At 38.4% G+C, this 16,618-nt stretch overlaps 2 protein-coding genes and 1 pseudogene across 2 annotated transcripts in view; all 3 read left to right on the top strand.

The window, feature by feature from the left end:
• LOC129351701 (double-stranded RNA-specific editase B2-like) overlaps positions 1-7,364 on the top strand; it is a 39,891-nt gene extending 32,527 nt beyond the window's left edge. The window contains exons 4-10 of the mRNA XM_055020630.1: positions 2,632-2,749; positions 3,466-3,634; positions 3,993-4,150; positions 4,418-4,577; positions 4,655-4,836; positions 5,450-5,631; positions 7,182-7,364. Coding sequence (XP_054876605.1) covers positions 2,632-2,749; positions 3,466-3,634; positions 3,993-4,150; positions 4,418-4,577; positions 4,655-4,836; positions 5,450-5,631; positions 7,182-7,358 — 1,146 coding nt within the window. The 3' untranslated portion in view covers positions 7,359-7,364. The remainder of the gene's footprint in view (positions 1-2,631; positions 2,750-3,465; positions 3,635-3,992; positions 4,151-4,417; positions 4,578-4,654; positions 4,837-5,449; positions 5,632-7,181) is intronic.
• Positions 7,365-9,154: 1,790 nt separating this feature from the next.
• On the top strand, positions 9,155-11,418 carry LOC129351709 (tripartite motif-containing protein 16-like). Its single transcript, XM_055020637.1, has one exon. The coding sequence runs from the start codon at positions 9,175-9,177 to the stop codon at positions 10,834-10,836; it is 1,662 nt and encodes a 553-aa protein (XP_054876612.1). The 5' UTR covers positions 9,155-9,174; the 3' UTR covers positions 10,837-11,418.
• A 1,037-nt stretch (positions 11,419-12,455) lies between these two features.
• On the top strand, positions 12,456-14,636 carry LOC129351643 (zinc finger protein 816-like; annotated as a pseudogene).
• Positions 14,637-16,618: the final 1,982 nt, after the last annotated feature.

The raw sequence follows: 16,618 nt of genomic DNA, 5'->3' as shown, positions 1-16,618 counted from the left end.
TTGCAAGAGAACAAAGTTAAAGGCAAAGAAAGCACACCAAGTGGAAGCAGTGCAGGAAGAAGTGAAAGTTGAACGTTAGAAATCTGCCTGCTTTTTCAATCAGTTATGCAGCATTTCTGTTGAAATATGGCAAACCAAGTTAAAACACAATAATGTTGCTTGTTATTTAACTACAGTAAATAAATTCTTTAAATGGCTCATAGGAATCTCAATCTGGTGTCAATAGCCAATTATGACAACTGATTGGTGAATTTACCATTTATCCTATTCAGTGCTGTGTTTCATTTTGCTCCAGATTAAAGATTAATTTAAATTGAAATGGCAACTTCTTTATTTCCTATTTGCAGTTATTTGGGTTTGGACTTTTTTGCTTAAAATATGGTTCGGGAAATTACAAAGATTTAATTCTTAAAAGCAATTAAAAGCAGTAAGGTTGCAGAAGAAACCTCAGGGTGATTTAAAAAGACATAAGCATTTTTCACACTTTGCAAACATCCATGAAGAATAAGAAACTTTGATAAAGCCCTGCTGCACTGCAAAAACACAAAATCTTACCAAGTATATCTCAGTACAGTTGAAATAAGACAAAAACTAACTTACAATTACAGTAAATAGTTGTTAAATATTGATGAAAAACTACTAGTTCTACTGGAAGATTATAACATGGGGAAAATATCTTGTTATAAGTTAAATAATCTGCCAATGGAACTAGAAATGTTTCATCAATATCAAGGTTTTGCTGACTTTAAAAAATATTTAATATGTTGATGAAAAATTACATGTAAGTTAGTTTATCTTATGTCAAGATGTTTGAACTAGAAATAGACAAAAATACTTGGTTCAGATTTGGTTTTTGTTGAGTAAATCTGTATATAAAAACATTATGGACACTTTTTACTGACCTTGAAGCAGAGAATCAGCTTCATGCTATGATGTGAGTTTGACCCTCTTCTCTTCAACGATCTCCGCTTTCCTAAACCGTCCCGTTAGATGAGTCTGAGGTGCATTGTTCGCCAGCCAGATGGATCGTGTTTTGCACAATTTTGGCCCTGAGGATGGTGGACGGTGTCATGTCTGCTCCTCTGCAGCATCGAAACAGCTTCATTATGAGCTGAAATGTCCCTGTTCTCATGTTGATTCCCAGAGGCTGAGGTAGAATGTGGCTCAAATGTGCAAAACAATGTCAAAAGTGTGAAATTGGCAACTGATTATTTGAAGAAGTGTGCGTAACACTGACATAAACATGAAAGAGTCAGTTTTCACGAAGTGCCATTTGGAAGGTAAAGCTCACTTTTAATGTAAAGTTGCATTGAAGGAAACGAAGAAAACAAATGAAACATCATGACGACATTTGTTCATGTTCATAACTGGTGTGATTCAGAAGTGGAAATAAAAACTGTTCTCAAGCAAGAGCAGCAAGACTTCAACATATCTTCACTCAAGTAAATTTAAAGAGTAGTTTTACAAGAATTTATTCAAGTAAGGGTGAAAAAATATTTGCCTAAAAAAAGTCACTCAAAGATTGAATAATCGATCAAGTTATCAGTTTATTCAATCTTTGAGTGACTTTACAATAATTCATATGTCAAGTATCAAAAAATAACTAAATCAGGCAAAATATATTTTTTCCACAAAAACCTTATGAAACTTTGACAAACTGCAGGTGTGTCTGAATCTGCTGACGTTTTGGTTAAAACATGTTTGGTTTTCATTCAGTGAGCAGAAAATCCAGAAATTTTGCTCAAGTAAAATTATAATAAAATTACTCAAATAAAAGTAAAAGGTACTCCATGAAAAAAATACTGCTAAAAATAAGTCTTTTCATAAAAGTTACTCAGGTAAATGTAGTTGAGTAAATGTAACTAGTTACATGTTGCATAACATTTTTACACCAAAATTTATTAATATTGCTCATTTCCAATGGCTCAAACTACACATAGTGCTTCACAAAATAAATGCAAACAAGGAAGATACATAACAGTGGCACAACCAAATATTCAACTTTTTTTTAAGGCAATAAAACAACAGGAACAAACAAATAATCAACAGTAACATGTATAAAGCCAGTTCATAACAGTGAAAAATATCCTGTGTCTGTGCAGCTCTAATTCTGAAAAACAAAAATATATAGGAAGCTTATTACAGGCTGGAGGAGATAAAGCAATCTAGATTTAACGGTCAAAATGAAAAACTTAAAAAAGCTGGAAGCTTTGTGCAGAGCGTCCTGAGTCTGTTCTTTCCGCTGCTTCGGTGTCCGTCAGGCAGCGTGAGGCATTAATGAACATTACTGCAGCGCATTAGGGACGGAGCAGCAGCAGACGCATGTGGAGCAGGGAGATGGTGTGAAGGGCAAATGATCTGAAGATAATTGTTTATCTGACAGAAAATATTGTTTTATTTACAATCAACACTGCAAAAACACAAAATCTTACCAGGTATGTTTGGTTTAGTTTCTTCTGCAAATAGTTTAGTAAACTCACTAACAGCTTTTCAAAGCTTCTCAGTTACATCTCTTATGTATTTGGTTATTAATAATTTGATTATAATAAATACATAGTTGACCTCAAGAAGACAAGAATATGTTTTTTGTGCATGATCCTCTGTCAGCTGTGACAAAATCTTCTTCTGCAGTTTTTTGCAGAATCAATCTACCGCCTAGTAAGAGAGAAATACTCCCAGCTCAGAGACGGCTGCTCCTCTTCCTCTCGTGGCCGTCACAAGGTGCTGGCCGGCATCGTAATGACCCGAGGTGAGTGAAAACAAACACTGGAATCTGAAATCTGATCCAGCTGAAGTGGAAGCTCTCACATTAAATTAACAGAATTTTTAAAAACATATCTTTAGCTTTTAGGTTCAGGTTGTCTTGGCTTCCATGTTTCTCTTTGGCTCTTAGTATTTGGATTTTTGTTCTTTCTCTTGCAATAGGCTGCTCTGTCCTCTAGGTGTCGCCAGTTGCTCTTTTTCACCTGATTTGATCAGTTTTGGTTTCTCTTTGCCTCTTTTGTTCTTTGTTTTCAATCGTGACTCACTTCAAATCTGCCAAATTAAATTTTAATACCGATTAGGTATTTAAGTATTTAAAACAATTGCAATTGATACTATAAATCAACTGAAGACAAAATGCTTTCTATCTTCCCACCTAAATAGAGTCCTTTTTCATCATATTTTTTGCTAATACAAATCTTTAAATGATGAGTATTTATATCGGCAGCTTCACAGAAAGAGAGTCAGTCAGATCGGATGCAGAGCATCAGTGAACATCAGTTTTCAAGTTTTTCCACAGATCTTCTTTTGTACGCAGGCCTGCACTTTGACTGGCCCGTTATAAAAAGTTTTGCACATCCCAGTCATGTGTGTTGTAGCATCTGAATTTAGCTCTGTCCATCTTCCCGTCACATTTAACACAATCTCAGTCCATCACCTGCATATTGACCCCATTTAATCTCATTTTCCTTTTATTCTCAGGATTTGACCTCAGATCAGCCCAGGTTGTGTCTCTGGCCACGGGGACAAAGTGTTTGGACTCAGACAGGCTGAATGAAGATGGTTGGACTCTGAGAGATTGCCACGCTGAGGTTCTCAGCAGACGGGCGCTGGTTCGGTTCTTCTACTCTCAGCTGGAGCTGCTGCTTTGGTAAAATCTGTTTTCTTCCTGTCAACTTTATCAAACATGGAGTTGGTCAAAGGTTTGGATTTGAGCATCAAAAAAGTTCATATGATTTGGGAAATTTCTATTATTTTAATTAATTTCAAATAACTTGTTATTTGAATCAATTATTCATTCACAAATGAATAATTCATTCATTATTTGAATGAATTTCAAATAATACAAATCCTGTCTGTGTAGTTTGATTCACTATTTTTAGAAATTGTGTAGTATTCACAGACCAACATAATGCTCCACACAGGTCTAATCTTTCACCACTTAAATTTTGTTTTAGGTTGTAAAACATAAAAGAATAAAAACATCTTTTAGTGTTTTTGCCCCAAAGTGAGCGACCAGAGGGGCAGGACCAGTCGATATTCGTTCCAGATAAAGACTCGACTCACCGTTTCCGACTGCGGGAGGGAATCCGATTCCACATGTACGTCAGCTTGTCGCCTTGTGGAGACGCTCGACTCAACTGCCCATACGAAACCGCACCCACATGTGAGAAATCCCATAAAACCCATTCAGAAAAGGAATATTTGGAAAGAACATTTCAGCATTTCAAAGTGCTTCACATGATAAAAACACAGAAATACAAAGTCATCTTGTTGGTGTAATTTATTATTATGGTCCAAAACAAATTTAAGCAGGTGAGTTCTCATCTCAGTGTTTCAGCAGTTTTCCTTTAAGTGAGGAGAACATAGAGGAAACGTTACATCAGCGGTGGACGAGACCATTTTGCTCTGAACTGGTTTTGTTCTCTGTTAGATCCCAGCAGGAGGTTTCGCTGCCACCTCAGGATGAAGGTGAACGGTGGTGAGGGAACTCTGCCTCTCGTCTCAACCAGAACCAATCAGAAATGGACCAGAACGTCGCTGGGTCAGCATGTCTGCATGGCCAGCATGTCCTGCACAGACAAAATTGCAAAGTAATTATATTAATTGTGTTTTAATATCCTTTTGCAGCTAAATGTCCAGTGAAATGAAATAAAAACTGTTTTGATAGATGGAGTGTGGCTGGCCTCCAGGGGGCGCTCCTTTCTCATCTGGTGGAGCCGATTTACCTGCACAGCCTGACGGTGGGCAGGCTGAGCCACACGGGTCACCTGGGCAGAGCCGTGACCCGCCGGCTGGCCCGGGTCAAGCACCTGCCGTCCCTCTACAGACGACAGCAGCTGCTCCTCGGCTGTAGGTTCACCTGAAACCAGCGGCCATTTTTACAACACGCCGAACTCCTTAAACACGACAAGTTTCGACAATGGAACTGCAGCACCATCGTCACGCCACAAGACAGACACACACATAAATGTGAAACCAAGAATATGAAGCCAAAACTTTTGTGTTTCAGTGTGAATTTAAATATGGAAGCCCATTTCTGCCATGAATTAAAAAAAAAAAAAGTCATAAGTTCGACTTTCAAAGAGACGGAAAGTCATAGAGTCATATTTACATTCATATTTATATATGAATGTATATATATGAATATATGAATGTAACTTGCATTCATATTGATGAGATAGAAAACATAATTATGAGATTTAACATTACATTTATAAAATAGAAAGATATAATTTCAACTTTTCTCATCCAAAACAATGTTTTCTTAGACCTAAGATCAAATTAAAGAGGGATCTTATGGAATGCAAAAAAATAAAAATATATGCATCTCTTTTTAAAAAATCATCTCCAGTAACCCATCTTATGAGCCATATGTGTTTCACATAATGTGTGTGACTATTTCCTCTGATTTCTTACATTTTCAGCAGAACTGTGACGTAACATTTTTTCTTCTGTCTTGAAGATTTGGGCAGCAGAGAAGTTTGCCCGGCTGGAAAAGCAGGCGATGTTTGTGTGAACTGGAGTTTCGGTGAACGAACTCTGGAGGAGATCAGCAGCTCTACAGGGAGGAGCAAAGACTCGGGGAATGGGTCACGAATATGCAGGCGCTTCCTGTTCAGCTGCTGGCTGAGGCTGGAAAACAAGGTGAAAACAGAAACTACTGCAGGTTCACTGAAGGAACATTTATCTGATGTGCAAGATAAAGATTAGACTAAATAAAACAAATAGTGCTTTACTTGGTAATTATGAACTCTTCAGTCGGAGAATCACAAAAATGTATCAAGTTTCTGTTTTAGTTCTTTCTAAAATGTGAAGCATCCAGAGTTTCAAAGCATTTCCTTGTTCCTTATCGTTCAGATTGCCAAATTAAAGGTGAGAGTAGAAAAGACTTTCGTGACTACAAGACCTGACAGATTGCATTCTTTGCGATTCGTTGGATAGAGATCAGTTTGTTGATTACCAGAAAGTCCACATTGTCAGTTAATGATAGCAGTAAATGTGCCAGAGGTAGAAGACAGAAAATAATGACATCATGAGTCACGTACAACACTGCCAGCAAGGCCGGAAGTGGGACTGATTGTAAATTTGGTCACAATGACAAAAATTGGGCTTTAGATTGTCACTAAAACAGTTTTAATTTGATCACATTATCCAACCTTCAGAGTCAAAGTGCAGGGATGTGAAATTGGCTTTACAAAGAAACTTGTCTCGACTTGAAGAAGAAGTTAGATTCCTGACATCCTGTTACTGCTGGGAAAACAGCTGCTTTCTCTGGAAATTAAGAGGTGTGTTGCACAAGATCCCTCAACATTTTGAGCAACGCACAACAAGTCAAGAGCTGACTGCTGCCAGTCATTTATTATGACTAACAGACTAACATTCATTGTTCCAGTTATAATAAATGACTGGCAGCAGTCAGCTCTTCCAGTAAGCAAGAGCTGACTGCTACCAGTTCAAATTCCATGAAAGGATAAAGTTTGATCCACCACCATTATCTATGAAGTTCTTCTGAATTCTTGCTGTTAATCTCAGCAAAATTGTCTAAGCAGGTTCAAATACTTGTCTGTAAGACCTGCAGACAAGTACAGATAAGTACTTGTCTGATACAGAGAAGTTCATGATAAACCATCTATACTTTATTTCTTCAAAAAGATATAAACCATCTCTTCCATTTCAAGAGCCTCTCACCTATTTCAGTATGTTCTCACTGACCTGGGAGATGTTCGGCTCTCTGGCTGTTTTCCCCTTTTCGGTTTTAGGTTGATATGTTTGAGGGTCAGGATAACTTCTGAAGATTTTTGGTGACTTTGGAAACTAGCTTTTAGCAACCAGGGTTCAATGACCAAAAACAGTTTCAGAGCATCTTCTGGTCATTTGGTGGTGGGATGAGCAAGATGTACCTTGCTAGCCTACCTGGCTTTCTAGGCCTTTAGTGGTGGCTTTCATGGTCTAGGAAGCCATCATTAAATGAAAATGCAAAAATAATTTATCTTAAAAAACTTTCCTTACCTTTTGAGTTGCTCAGTTGAGCAGCAGAATCTGCCATCTTCAAACCCGAAGAAGTTCTAATGCTACCACTGTCAACAATCCAGGGCACACGACTGACTCAATGTCTCTCTTCACATTTAGAAGGACAGTGAACTTCTCAGCTATTAAACAATATTAACAGACTAAGCTACTTTCTTCTTTTACAGCTAAAAATTCCTGTTTTGGGTCCTGGAGCCACCACAGCGTCTTATCCCGCATCCAAGATGGCTGCTGGGCGCTACCAGAAGGCATTGCAGCAGTTTAGCAACGCTCTGCAGGACGCGGGTCTTGGTTTGTGGCCCAGGAAAACTCAGAAAGTTGGTTACATTAGTGTTAATGTGTAAACCATGCAGCAAATCTCACTATGTAAAACAATAAGGTTCTGAGAACCCAGACATGGACACCCAAACAAGTATTGTGTTATAATCTGCAAAGAGTTTGAAAATGGATTAAATCGAAGGAAAAAGCTTGGCTTGCCTTCAGTGGATGTTACTTTAGTGAAGGTTAAGTTTTCCAGCTTTGTTTCCAGATCTGTTGTCTTGTTGAAAATGATGAGTCATGATCTTATACAGATTCTCCTGTGTGAAAAGTCTTAGATAAATGTCCACCAATTCATTAAAAGTTATTTTGGATGAATCAGTGTGTACATTTTTATTTTGATCTTCAGAGTTCCTCAGTCTTGAACTGAATCTGAGCCCTGAGCTGTTTGCCTGTGTGCCACCAGGAGGGCAACACAGGACACATCCTGTGCAAACCTCTTCGCTGGCGGAGGAAGGTTGTTTCTGGAACTGCAAGACCTTTGGATATCAAAACTATGCAGGTGACTGTATTGCACTGATTGGTCAAAGGAATATATCTTGATCACGGTTTGCTCAGAATTCTGCAGAAGGAACCTCAGAACTGCAGGTTCTCTGAAGCTGCTGTTGAAACCATCAGCAGAACAGCTGATGGTTAAGAATCAACATTGAATGGGTCAATCAGCCAAAAGTTGACGTCTTTTGCATTGAAAAGTGTTTATTTTGTCAACGTGCCACTGAAATGTTTCAATGGAATCCAGTTTGAAAATACATGTTTATACTGGGTTGTGATTTTACTATATATCATTTTTACAGTTATGGTTTTGGTGTGTGAAGAATTCACAGAATATTTATAGTGTAGTGAATCTTGTCTTGTGTGATGTGGTTATGTAAGCAGCAGCAGTGTGTGTGTCAGTAGAAAAATGAGGTAGAGGAAAACACAGAATCCATAACATCAGTCAATCAAGTCAGTTTGTTCAACACGGTTTATTTGTCAATTTCAATAAAATCCCAAAATGTTATTTTAGTTCAGTGGAAGGCAGGAAACAGATCCGGCAGTCTCAGGTCTTTTTTTCAAACCTGGAGTTCAGCACCTCCAGCTTACCAAGGTCCACATGTCTTATCTTTCCACTTTGGTAAACAGCTACCTGCTCACTCAAAGAATCCTTATCCTTTAGGTAAGACTTAAACCTGTCAGGTATTGTACAACTCAACTCTGCAGTCACTTTAATGACATGTTATGGACGACAGTTTCAATTGCTGCACTGAGGTTCAACAATACGTCACTGTGGTTCTTTCACAGTCTGTATTTATGTGATTAAACACTTTGACACGGGCCGTCTCAGTACTGTGGTGAGCACAGAAACTGAACTGAAAGATGTAAAGCCATGGTTCTGTTATTGATATCATGCATAGTCATAAATCATTAACAATGACTAATTTTTCTGGAGGAGAACGAATGGACAACCAAAACAGAGGTCAGAATGCAGCGTCAGTCATATCTTTACTTTTACATATCACATCATATCACATTTTGATATGACTTGATATCAAATCATATCAAATGGGGTCACATCTCAAAGCATCATGGTTCACAAACGGGCAAAACTGTCAGTGGGTCTGGTAAAAACAAACATTATTGAAAAACATCTCTGTCTTTCGATGGACATGTCTCTCTTTAACCACCTCCTCGCAGCAGCTCCAGTCTATCCACATTCTTTTTTTAGACTCGATGGTTGAAGGTGGGTGTTACCATGATGCAAATTAGTGTAAGGCTTGAGAGTCTACATTCCTCTGAAGGAATAAATACTCAGAGCACAATTTCAGGAAATGAAACTCACACAGTCACTGACTGAGAGCAGAAATGGAGCAGAATAAACTGGACCGAGAAACTTTCTCCTGTTCGATCTGCCTGGATCTACTGAAGGATCCGGTGACGATTCCCTGTGGACACAGTTACTGTATGAACTGCATTAAAAGACACTGGAATGTGGAGGATCTGAAGAGAATATACAGCTGCCCTCAGTGCCGGGAGAAATTCTCTCCAAGGCCTGCTCTGAAGAAAAACGTTGTTTTTGCAACTGTAGTGGAGGACCTGAAGAACACTGGACTCCAAGCTGCTCCTGCTGACCACCGCTATGCTGGACCTAAAGATGTGGCCTGTGATTTCTGCACTGGAACAAAACTGAAAGCCACCAAGTCCTGTTTAGTCTGTCTGGCCTCTTACTGTGAGAAACACCTTCAGCCTCATTATAATTCTGACACATTTAAGCAACACCACCTGGTGGAGCCCACCAAGAATCTCAAGAAGAACATCTGCTCTAAACATGATCATGTAATGAAGATATTCTGCCGCACTGACCAGAAGTGCATCTGTAGCTTCTGTTTAATGGATGAGCATCAAGGGCACAACACAGTGTCAGCTTCAGTCGAATGGACTGAGAGGCAGAGAGAGCTGAAGAAGAGACGAGGAAGCATCAAGCAGCGATTGCAGGTCAGAGAGGAAGATGTGAAGCTGCTTCAGCAGGAGGTGGAGGACATCAATCACTCTGCTGATAAAGCAGTGGAGGAATGTGAGGAGATCTTCACTGAGCTGATCCGTCTCCTCCAGAAAAGAAGCTCTGATGTGAAGCAGCAGATCAGATTCCAGCAGGAAACTGAAGTGCGTCAAGTCAAAGATGTTCAGGAGAAGCTGCAGCAGGAGATCACTGAGCTGAAGAGGAAAAACGCTGAGCTGAAGGAGCTCTCAAAGATAGAGGATCACAACCAGTTTCTCTGCGGTTACAGCTCAATGCCAGTATTTAGTGAATCCACAAACTCATCCAGCATCAATATTAATCCTCTGAGATACTTTGAGGACATCTTAGCGTCTGTGTCAGAGCTCCAAGTTGAACTGCAGGACATCCTGAGAGACCCGTGGAGAGGAAGCTTACTGAGTCTCACTGAGGTGAATGTTTCACTGTCAGAACAAGAACCAAAAAGCAGAGCTGGATTTTTAAGACATTCAAAGGACCTCACACTAAATCCAAACACTGCAAATGTATGGCTGGCACTATCAAAAGAGGACAGAAAGGTGAAAAGGATGGGTGAGCCTCAGTTTCTTTCTCGTCACGCAGAAAGATTCACTCATTGGCGTCAGGTTCTGAGTAGAGAAAGTCTGACTGGATGTTGTTACTGGGAGGTGGAGAGGAAAGGGAGAATTTATGTAGCCGTCGCTTACAACAGTATCATCAGAGCAGGAAGAAGTAATAAAAGTTTATTTGGAGCTAATGACAAATCATGGGCATTAGAATGTCGTTCACACAATTTTAAATTTGGTCATAATGACATCTGGAAATCCATCTCCGGTCCAGTTTCCTCCAGAGTGGGAGTGTACCTGGATCACAGAGCAGGTATCCTGTCCTTCTACAGAGTCTCTGAATCCATGACTCTGATCCACAGAGTCCAGACCACATTCACTGAGCCGCTACATGCTGGGCTTTGGATTGGTTTTGCATGTCATGCAGAGCTCTGTGAACCCAAATAGACAGAATCCACAAAATTCTGAGTTTCAAGGAGAATTTTAATTCTCTAACATATTTTCTTAATTGTTTTTGGTTTGTGTTTAAACTAATCAGGTATCAATAGCCAGAGATGGTCCGGACTTGTGTGTCTTCAAACCTGGTGTCTTGGTTTTATTGATTTTGTTATTTTTCCTACATGCATCTTTAAAACATCTGATTAACACAAGACTATTTGCTATATTTTACTCCTTGTTGCTTTTACTGGCAAAGACTGTGAAATCAGTAATAAAATGACAAATTATTCATCTGGTTGAAAAAGTGAAAAATGTTTTTTGATTAAGATTTTGTTTTGCTACATTTTGTTGAGTCCTTACAGACATGAAACAACAGATATAGTCTCTTGGGAACTAAGGAGAAACTAAAGGGAAAAGCTGTCACATGTCTCCACAAGTTAGCTGTGTTAGTGATAGAATGCTGCCCTCTACAGGATGATTGTGGTCTTACATGGCATTTTAATCTAGGGTTGTTTAATACTGGTTTATTATTAGTTATATGGAAGAGATGTGTGTTTTAATCACTGTAAATAAAATTCCAAATTGATTATTTCTGTGGTTGTGTTTTGTGTCTATGAATATGAAGTCTGATTTAAAAGTTGTTTCTTATTTGGATTGAAAATAAAATCTTCATCAAGAACATCAAGTCAGTTTTGCAAGGAAATACAAAAAAATGTTCCAATATCAGCAATTGTGATGAAGCAGTTAGATGGATTTATGTCAAACATCAAAAATATATGGACAAAATCAAACATAAAACAAAGATATAAAGTGCAATAAAATAGCTGCAGAAGAGCTGATAGGTGCTTTTAAGAAACTTTGAAAGAAATTATCAATAGCTCTGGTTGACAAAGCTTCATTATGAAAATACAGTAACATGGCTTGCCATAACACAGCATAATGTTTTAAATTGTGAAATTAAGTATGTCCATTTTGAATTAACTGTCTATGTACCAAATTGTTGGCAAAAACATTTTTCAGAGGGAGGAGAGTTATCTCATACAGAGTAAAGAAGATGTCTAAACACAAATTCAGAATTATTTTTTACTCATTAGAAAGTGACATTATCATTTCTACCAAAATAAAACAATATAAATTAAAATAAGCCTTTCTGTACTTGTTCTAAGATATGTGATATGTGAATAGTTATTTTTAAGTTATAAAAGTTTCAACAATCATTTCACACAAATGCATTCAGTTTGGTGCTGAATTTAGCCACATCAGTGCTTGAAAGATTACTTTTCAATTGTAACCGAACGATGCTCCTGTTATGCTGCAAGTAATTCACGATGTTCAAATAATACAAAAGATAATATTATTAATATTTTAATGTAGCTTTAAAGCTACATTAAAAAACAAGCAACAGATATCCTTGAAAAATTAAAAGGTGGAATTAAACACTGACTCGTGTCCCCACAGGTATTATTAGAATGTAACACATATGAAACCAGCACTGAAACAGCTGAACATAATTTTTTGCAGAAACTATTCTTTGTTAATATGTGCTCCATTAATGAATGTTTTTTTGTTTGTATTTTGTTTGTTTTTCCCACGCTGCGGTTACGTTCTAGTCCAGCAGGGGGCAGTAAATGGCCCAATCGGTTACTTTGTCTCACTTCCAGCAGGAGTAAAACAAAAGGCTTCAGCAGCAAATTGTGTGTAAAGGCTGGAAAACGGTTGTGCTGTTTCTCAGCTGAATATTTAATTAACCATGTGTTCAGTTCAGCATCTCAGAGAGTTTATCAGAGAGAGACTAACTGCTGCTGCGGAGGAAATCTTCACAGAGGTTGAAAAAAACCATCATTAGCTACGAGGAAGACATCAAACTGCTGGAAATCTGCTGGAAACCTCAGATAAAACTCACCAGAATCGGTAAGAAGTAACGGAAGTCGGTTAGTTCAGGCTCCGAATATCAAAGAGAAAGTAACAATGAAATAAAATCAAGCTCTTGGTTGTTGATTTTTCTCCCCCCTGTTACCATGGTAGCTGTTAGCAACGTCCAGATGCTAGCTTTAGCAGATAGCAAAGCTTGTATCCAGTTCAGCAGCTTTTACTTTTACTCTTTGATTCATTTAGCTTTCAGCCTCTGCAAAGTGACATACAATGACATGATGATGTCTGTCAATGCTGGCTGAACCAGGTGGCCGTGGCCCAATGGCGAATCCCTCGCCGTAAACATAATATCTCTATGTCACAGATGCATCATCCGATTTGCACTAAAACTTGTTATGCATGACGTGTGAATCTCAAAAGAGCCCAAGAGCAATTTACACTTGTAGTCAAACTCATTATGGTAGGAGTTAAAAAGGTAGAGTCATTTGATACTAAGCAAACATATTTTTGAAAACTCATAAAATGCACTTTTTTAATTTGATTCAGAAATGTCTGATTGAACCCAAGAACAACTATGTTGTAATAACTGATATAGCCTGTAACTGAATTACTGTTACATTGCAGTCTCATAGTACTGTGAAGACACTGGTGCAGTAATGAACACGTTTCTCTCTACCTTGCTGGGACATTAATCCTTTAATCCTGGAAATGTTCTACAGGTGATAGAAGGTCGATTTTATAATGGTCTTCACATGAGTGAAGGTACAGGCCTGAGTCCATCACTACACCCATTTAGGCAACGTTGTTAGATTTATTTGACTTCTCACAGTTGATAATCATCAAAAAAAACAGATTGGTGCATGAGACGTTCATCAATGTAATTATATTAATGATGTCTTCATTTGCCCCCACAGACCTCCAAAATCCACATGTCTCCATTGAGGAGAAAACTTCTGCCATTCAACAGGTTTGTTTCCAGGGGATGAGGTCCAGTCATGACCAGGAGGAAGCAGAACTTCAGTGGCCTGAAGAGGAACAGATGGAACCAGAACCTCCACTGATTAAACAAGACGAACAGGACCCAGAGCCTCCACTGACAGAAGATCATTGGAAAATAGAACCTAAAGGGCCAAGAGAGGAGGAACCAGAACATCCACATAGTCGTGAAGAAAATGAGGAACCAGATTACTCACTGCTTAAACATGAACAGCAGGAACTAGAATATTTTCCAACTGGACGGGACCAGAAGGACCTCTGCAGTATTCAGCCGGGAAAGCAACTTGTCCAGAAGCAGATTGTTGCTTTTATGGATACTTCTGATAATCAGGAAGGTGATTTGAGTAGAGAACCAAAGACTGAACATCACTTTCACATCTCTAATGAAATTGAGAGCAAAGATCAGGAAGGAAGCAGCATCACTGTCTCTGAGAGTCGACCTCATACTGATGCAAAGAAAAGGTCTTTCAAATGTGATGTTTGTGGGAAATGTTTTGAAAATCAGCATAATTTTGAAAACCATTCCAGAACCCACAATAGTGAAAGGCTTTTTCATGTGAAACATGCAGAAAATGTTTCTCTCATCTTGGTAATTTAAATGTCCATAAGAGAATTCATACTGGTGAGAAACCCTTTTTATGCCAAGTATGTAAAAAAACATTTTCTCAAATTTGTAATTTAAACGTCCACATGAGAATTCATACAGGTGAGAAACCATTTTCATGCCATGTATGCAGAAAAAAATTCACTCAGATCAGTGGTTTGAAACGGCACAAGGACATTCACACCGGTGAGAAACCATTTTCATGCCAGTCATGCAGAAAGAAATTCACTCAGTTTAGTAGTTTAAAGGTCCACATGAGAATTCATACAGGTGAGAAACCATTTTCATGCCAAGTATGTGGAAAGAAATTCACTCAATTAGTTCTTTGAATAAACATAAGTCAGTTCATACAGGTGAGAGGCCTTTTCCTTGTGAAACATGTGGGAAACGCTTCTCTCAAATTAGTTCTTTAAATGTTCACAAGAGAATTCATTCACGTTAAGGAGCCATTCATTTGCTAAATCTGGAAAAGTTTACCCTAAAATTCATCACATAAATATTCACAGTGAGGGCCTTTTTAATGTGAAATTGGTCTGTAACGACTCATCCTATGATTTGAAGACCCTGGTCCAAACTGGGTCACCAGCAAGACAAGAAAAGAATAACAGTGTTGGAATAGCCTAGTCCCGGGATCTCCTTCCCTAGTCATTTTCTACTGTCCGGAAAGTTTTAGATGCTTCTCTGCTCCAACACAGATTAATTATATGATTGAATTTGTCTTCAGCATGCTGTCAACTAATGAGCCATTCGTCAGGTGTGTTGGAACAGGATGCTTCTAAAACCTGCAGGACAAAAGATTTTCAGGACTTCCCAGGTCTAGTCAAAGGAAAGACTTCAAACTTACTGAAATCCAGAGAGTTGTGCAGAAACAGATTTTTGTAAACATAAATGATCTAAAATGAAGATGGTTAGCAACTTTGGCTACTTAGCATTGAATCTCAGTTACCTTTTGTTGAATGTTTTTACATTTAGAGTTTATAATGTTACACTTAAGCATAAGGGTTTATTTTGAATTAAAATGTTCACTGACTTGAAATTTTATGCAGCTTCCATTGAGTGTTATGTTTTTAGAAAAATTGTCTTAAGGCCTTTGGGTGTTTAAATGACAGACAGCAGAGAGGCTCTGATTTATGGAAAATCAGTGTTTGGTTGCTTCAGATTATTCCCAGATCAGTTCAGAGGTCTGAACACAGTCATCACTGTCTCTATGGTTATAACTTCAACTGAACTGTATTTAATAAATGCCAACATTTGGTTCAAAATGTTGCAGTGACTGATTTATTTATTTATGATTTATTTGCTTCAGTTAGTATTTTCAGCAGTCTGGACCATCCCTATATTTCCTCTGACAACATACAGCTTAACTGTGTCAATCATTCAGGAAATGCTGAAGGAAATCAGCTGACATTGAAATCATTGCTGACTCATAAAGTGATATCATTCATCCTTCCATTTTCTGTACACCCTTAACCCTAATGGGGTCGGGAGGTGCTGGTGCCTTTTTCTGGCGGACTGAGAATTTTGTTGGTGTCTTTGTTGTTATTGATTCACTTGTATTTTAGCTTTAATGTTTCCCCACATACTTCATCCAAAGTAGCAAATTGATGCAATGAAAATTATATCATTTTGTTAGATATTGCAGAGAAGCCTTTCCCTCTAGTCCAGCAGGGGGCAGTAATGAACCAATCGGCTACTTAGTCTCCCTCCCGGCAGCAAATTGTGTGTATTTGTATTTGTTTTATCCAGCACAAACGTGCTGCATTTTGTTTCCACATTAGAATGTACACATATGATGATTGAAGGAAAGTAAATGTTAAAGAAGCAAATATTCTTTAAGATAACGCCTGTTCCATTAATAGCAGCTGCTGTTCCAGTCCAGGGCTCCAGGGGGCGGAAGTTGACAAATCGGCTTGTTTCTCTCGTTGTGATCTCAACCTGAAGTAAAATAAAAGGCAGCAGCTTGTAATGACTTAGCAGAAAGACGATTGTGTTGTTTCTCTGAGCTAATATTTCAGCAACCATGTGTTCAGTTCAGCATCTCAGAGAGTTTATCAGAGAGAGACTAACTGCTGCTGCGGAGGAAATCTTCACAGAGGTTGAAAAAAAAAAAAATCATTAGCTACGAGGAAGAGCTCGATGCTCAGTGAATAATGATGAGGATTAACTGGAAACCAGACATTAAAACTCAACCGAATCGGTTCTGGTAGGTCTGGATGAAGGTTCTGATGTGTTCACTGCAGACAGAGATCCGTTGGTGTCGATAGTTCAGTAGCCTCTGTTTTTAGCTGCTAGCTCTGATGCTACCAGGGTTGATAGCTT

The sequence above is a fragment of the Poeciliopsis prolifica genome, unplaced genomic scaffold, assembly GCF_027474105.1.
Source record: "Poeciliopsis prolifica strain line A6 unplaced genomic scaffold, Auburn_PproV2 SCAFFOLD069, whole genome shotgun sequence".
NCBI classification, from domain to species: domain Eukaryota; kingdom Metazoa; phylum Chordata; class Actinopteri; order Cyprinodontiformes; family Poeciliidae; genus Poeciliopsis; species Poeciliopsis prolifica.
The sequence above is the reverse complement of the archived record's forward strand: the minus strand, read 5'-3'. Positions and strand labels throughout refer to the sequence as shown.